The 5,787-nt window shown below is 44.6% G+C and overlaps 1 protein-coding gene across 1 annotated transcript in view; it reads left to right on the plus strand.

Moving 5' to 3' along the window:
- Positions 1-4,863, plus strand: part of arg2 (arginase 2) — a 9,836-nt gene extending 4,973 nt beyond the window's left edge. The window contains exons 3-8 of the mRNA XM_037695096.1: positions 3,091-3,265; positions 3,392-3,551; positions 3,630-3,724; positions 3,797-3,901; positions 4,010-4,146; positions 4,226-4,863. Of these exons, the coding sequence (XP_037551024.1) occupies positions 3,091-3,265; positions 3,392-3,551; positions 3,630-3,724; positions 3,797-3,901; positions 4,010-4,146; positions 4,226-4,416 (863 nt within the window). The 3' untranslated portion in view covers positions 4,417-4,863. The remainder of the gene's footprint in view (positions 1-3,090; positions 3,266-3,391; positions 3,552-3,629; positions 3,725-3,796; positions 3,902-4,009; positions 4,147-4,225) is intronic.
- The last annotated feature ends 924 nt before the right edge of the window (positions 4,864-5,787 follow it).

Here is a 5,787-nt window from a genome sequence, read left to right on the forward strand (position 1 = left end):
GAGAGAAACAGTTCCTCCAGGAAGAGACAGAATGACTTCCTGTCTGAGAGTGACTAACACGAGAAACTGTTCCTCCAGGCAGAGACAGAATTACTTACTGTCTGAGAATAACTAACTGGAGAAACAGTTCCTTGTGCTGCAGATTTGGGAACACGTGCTGTGATTTGGCGTCAGACCAGACTGCTCAGATGGTCCACTGACTTTTATAAACATAAATGAAGCATCTACACTTCCTGTCATTGTTCAAAATTCAAGACAAAAAAGTTTATTTGTTTGTTTTTTCCATGTTGCATTTTTGGAGACAGGGTCTGCACACTCACACCCCCAAACCTGAGTGGAAATTATCTGGAAAAGGCTGAAATTAGGAAGAAAGAAACAACAGCAGAAAAGTAGCTAAAAACTCAAAAAGAAGCTGAAATTACCAAAACGAAGTGGAGAGAGTACATTTTTGCTGAATTAGGCCAAAATAAAAGTAGAAATTAGTACAAATAATGAGGAATTAGCTGAAGAGGCTAAAATTAGCATAAACCAGCTAAATAGTAGCTGAAATAGCAGAAAAAGCTAAAACTTGCAGAAAATAGCATAGCAAGCTAAAATTAGCAGAAAGGAGGTAGAAGAAGCACAAAAATGTTGCAGTTAGCAGAAAGAACCTGAAAGGAGCACAAAACAGCTGAAAACAGCTGAAAGTAGCTGCATTTTTTTTTTTAAATTTGCACATGGAAGCTGAAAGAAGCTGAAGCAGAACAAAATGTTGAAAGGAGCAGTAAAAGGTTGTAAACAGATCCAAAGATGTGAAGGATGGAAATGAGCTCAGTTCATTTTCTATGAGACAAAAAGTCAGAAAAGGCTAAATATTTCAAAGAGCTAAAGTTGCATCAATACCAAAAGTTGTAGCAGGATTGTCCTGAAAGAGCCGAATGTTTTGATTCACGATTTGTTGAAATAGATTGAAAACTGCGGGACGAGAATCGAGCTGAAAACGTATGGAAGTACCGTATAGTAACAGACGAGAATAAATATAAACAGGATCACAGTCGTATGAATGTTTAATAAGCATTCACACAATAAATAGATAAATATTTGTTTATAAAGAAAATGTAAGTTTAAACATTTATATTTTGCTAAAGTTTTATTTAATTTCCGTATTATTTTTCTTTACATTGTTGTGTGCTTTTGGATGCTTTTTGAAAACGGTAAACAAACAAACCGAGGTGTTTTGGCCTGAACGTCGCGTCTCCTCCAGGAGGTAAAGCAGCGTTTCAGAACGCCCGGGCTTTGATTTCCAACAGGCTGTCGTTGGTAACGTGACGACGAGGAGTGGAAAAAGATTCGGCTGCAGCGTCAGGAGCCGAGCCGACGCCTGAAACCCAACACCGGCCCATCAGCCCGTAGCGCTCGGCTGTCGGTCTAATAAAACCACGGCTCAGATCAAGTCTGTGGCGTTAAACTCATGAAACGAGGTTTTAACGAGCACGAGTCCGAGCTGAGACCTTTCCCTGCACGTTTGAAGCCTCCTGCAAGAGATGCTCCCGATTGCATCATGACGAGGCTATTCCTGTCCGGCCTGGGCACGTGTCCACACCTCACAGGCTGGCCTTGGATCAGCAGGTAACCCATGTGCTCCACCGACTCTGCAGACCGCCCTGAAGCTTTCAGCCTCGAGCTGCACTGAAACCTGATCCACTGAGGGAACCGGGACATGTGGAAACTGCTCCGTCACATGTGTTTCATGACTCATCATCCTCAACAGGCCCGTCTCGGTTCATCCCCCAGATAATCAGGGATTCACACACTGGATGGCACCACCTGCAGAACCAGAACCTGTCTTTCTGGCTGTTACACAAACAAGATTGAAGCTCAGAGGCGATCGGGCCCCAAACTCTGGAACAATCTGCCCCCCAACATTAAACAGGCCACTTCAATTCAATTCAGTTTATTTATATAGTGCTGAGTCACAACTGGAGTCGTCTCAGGGCACGGAACAGAAACACTTTTATATAAAAATAATAATTTAACATTATTTATCTGAGGAGCAGACTGTTGAACTCCATCACAGAACTCTCATCTTGAGCAAGCATGAAGGCGACAGTGGAAAGGAACAACTCCCTCGTGAGGAGGAAACCTTTAGCAGAACCAGGCTCATCTGCGTCGACCAGCTGGGTTTGAGAGGAATAGATACACAATGGCAGGTCAAGAATCACATGTTAAGATAGAAATGGTATCAAATAAACTATTTAATTTTAACAATTTAATTTAAATAAACAAGGTCAATTTGTCCTCTAGTAGTCTAAGCCTATAGCAGCATAACAAGCCGACCCTAACTATAGGATGTATCAAAAAGGAAAGTGTTAAAACTGGACAATGTGTCAGCTTCACAGACAGAAACTGGAAGTTGGTTCCACAAGAGAGGAGCCTGAGAACTGGAAGATCTTCCTCCCGTTCTGCTCTTGGAGACTCTAGGAACCGCGAGTAAGCCTGCAGTCTGAGAGTGAAGTGCTCTGTTAGTAAAATATGGAAGAGTAAGATCTGTAATATAAGATGGAGCTAGGTTGTTGAGAGCTTTGTAGGTTAAGATGTAAGATTTTGAATTCTATTCTGGATTTGACAGGGAGCCAGTGGAGAGAAGCTAAAACTGGAGAGATATGATCTCTCCCAGTAACTCCAGTTCAGACTCTGGCAGCAGCATTTTGGATCAACTGAAGATGTTTTAAAGTATTTGGACACCCAGTTAATAAACCGTTGCAATAGTTCAGTCTAGACGTGACAAATGCATGAACCAGTTTTTCTGCATCATTTTTAGATGTTTCTAAATTTAGCTTCATTTCCTGTTTTTAAATCTGATAAAAACACTTGTTTTCTCTGACTTTTCACTCCGTGCGACTTGATTTAGTATTTTGTTGTTCTTTGTTATTATGGTTTTTATTTTGATGCTTTTAATTATTTTTTCAGTATCATATTTTTTTTCTCCCATTAAATTACTCCCATTGATTTTTATTGTTAAGCACTTTGGTAGCAGCTGCCGTTTTAAATGTGCTTTATAAATAAAGTTGACTGTCTCCACCTGACGGCTGCTTCTTCTCGTCTCCTTAGATTACTCCGTCCACGACTTTGGTGACCTCAGCTTCCACCACCTGGAACATGACGAGCCCTACATGGACGTGAAGTTCCCTCGAAATGTGGGCGCTGCCAACAAGGTGCTGTTCAGCGCAGCGAGCCGGGCCGTCGGTGCTGGGCACACTTTGGTCATGTTGGGAGGAGACCACAGGTAACTGTAACCTGCCCATCAACACCCGGCTCGTTTTACCGTGTCCGTTAGGAGTCCGGCTCCTTTAGCGGGACCGGCTCAGGTGGTGCACCCGACTGATCCAGGCTCTGACATCTGCTTTCACAGCCTCGCCATTGGATCTGTGAGCGGCCACGCCCAGCAGAGTCCAGACCTGTGTCTCATCTGGGTCGACGCTCACGCAGACATCAACACGCCCATGACCTCACCTTCAGGAAACCTCCACGGCCAGCCGGTGGCGTTCATGCTCAAAGAGCTGCAGGGCAAGGTGAGTGGACTTCACAAGAACCTGTGGACCCCTGACTGCCACAGACTGTGTTGTAAGGACCTCCTTCGGTCTCCTCAGATACCAGCTATTCCTGGTTTTGCGTGGTCTAAACCGTTCCTGTCTTCACGGGACCTGGTGTACGTCGGACTGAGGGACGTGGACCCTGGAGAGCAGTAAGCTCCTGCCGTCTAAATGTTTTAAACTGACGTTCTGTTTGCTGGGACTCATCTGATTGTTTCCTGCAGCCACCTCCTGAAGAGCCTGGGCATCCAGTACTTCAGCATGAGGGACATTGACCGACTCGGCATCACAAGAGTCATGGAGGTCACCCTGGACCACCTTCTGTCCAGGTACTCAAGAAAGAGAAGACGAGATCCTCTCTTCCTCTAACTCTGGCCTCTTCCTTCAGTTATTTCTGAGTGTGATTTCTAAACAAACGGACTCAACGTTCTCCGCAGGAAACAGCGACCGATCCACCTGAGCTTCGACATCGATGCGTTTGACCCGTCTCTGGCTCCAGCCACAGGAACCGCGGTGAACGGAGGTCTGACCTACAGAGAGGGGATCTACCTCACTGAGGAAATTCACAACACAGGTACGCACCCAGAAACATCCGAGAGGCAGCGGAGATCTTGAGTTCACATATCTTTACCATGGCTTTATGCTGCGTGTAGGTCTGCTGTCAGCCATCGACCTGGTGGAGGTGAACCCCGTCCTGGGGGCCAGTCAGGAGGCCGTGGAGGCCACCGCCTCCTTGGCTGTGGACGTGATTGCGTCGTCCCTGGGGCAGACGAGGGAAGGCGCTCACGCGTCCATCGACTCCATGCCTGCGGTGAAAAAGGACACGGAGCAGTTCTGCCTCTGAGCACGGAGAGAAACTCACGGACTTCCTGTCATGCTGACCATTCCATAATTTTGCCGTCTGCTCCTATAGACGATCACGAAAAACAAAATGTCTGAATCAAAAAAGGGCTTTAAAAACTCCACACTGGTCAAGCTGAGACAAGCCTTTAACGGTGTTTAGCAGGGGTGTAACAGAATCTCAGGCCACGTGAAGGGAACACCTCGTGATTCGGGTTCAAACCCGTCAGCGTGAACTTGTTTTAGAAACAAGGACCCGGTGCCGAGTTCACCTGACGAGTTTTAAACCTACGATCCGTTTGAGCTGAAGGTAAAAAGAGTCAAAACTACACCGACGTCCCGTCCTTTCATTAGACTGAAAAGTGTTTTATCCAAGAGATAAAGATATTTTATACAGAGATATAAAGAAAAGATGTTTATTCATATTTCTGTGTAAATATTCACGACCGTTTTTAATAAGACTGAAAAAAAATCTTGTCCTCTGATCTTTGGCTCCTTGATGAGAGTTTGACTCTCCAGAGTTCAAAGGTCACAGCGTTCTTAAATATGTTTAAGTTAGTTAAAAACTAACTTAAACCCTAACCTTAGAGACCCCCCCCCCCCCCCCCCCCGAGCTTTGTTTACGTTGAGTGCATACCTGCACTTTAGATCTTTGTCATTAGATCTGGACAACTACTGGAGTAAGGTGGTTCAACCTCCCCCCCCCCCCCCCCCCCCGTGATGCTCTGGTTCTGCCACCCCCGTTAATCTTAAATTAATGCACTTTTTGATGGAACTGCTCTTGATCTAAAACAAATTTTTTTTTTTTTTTTTTTTTTTTTTTTTTTAAGTGTGACAAAACGGTTGTGTATCGTGTGTTTGAGAGGATGTCCCCACCTCGGAGGCGTGAAGTTCCGTCCGATGTGGGCTCAGAACTTTCTGTGGTTCTGTCAGACAAGTCACTTTGGACCAGTCATGGTTACTGTATTTTGTATTTTACTTTGAACCTAACAGGATGTGCATCAGAGTTACTGTGTGTAACACAAATGTGATGAAAAAACACAGCATTTAATGAATGCTGGTAAAATAATAAAAATCAGGTGTGTCCTGATTTGTTGCTTTTTCAACTGAATGATTTTTGTCCTCGTTACAGAAAGCTCCTACTTTGGTCTTCCATAAATTAAATGCTCTTGTTTTTAAATACGTCTTTTTGTCTTTATTACAGTTTGACTGCCGTGTCGTGATCTGTGGCTTTTCTCTAGTTTTGGTAATATTTTGTGTTTCCTGAGCTTTCTGTCACTCTGTGGGAAGTTCTCTGCTTTTCAGCTCACTCACCTGCTCCTTGTTGCCATCAGCTCACTCTCACCTGCTCCCTGTTGTCATCAGCTCACTCTCA

This window comes from Nematolebias whitei, chromosome 21 (genome assembly GCF_014905685.2).
Source record: "Nematolebias whitei isolate Nwh7 chromosome 21, NemWhi1, whole genome shotgun sequence".
NCBI classification, from domain to species: Eukaryota; Metazoa; Chordata; class Actinopteri; order Cyprinodontiformes; family Rivulidae; genus Nematolebias; species Nematolebias whitei.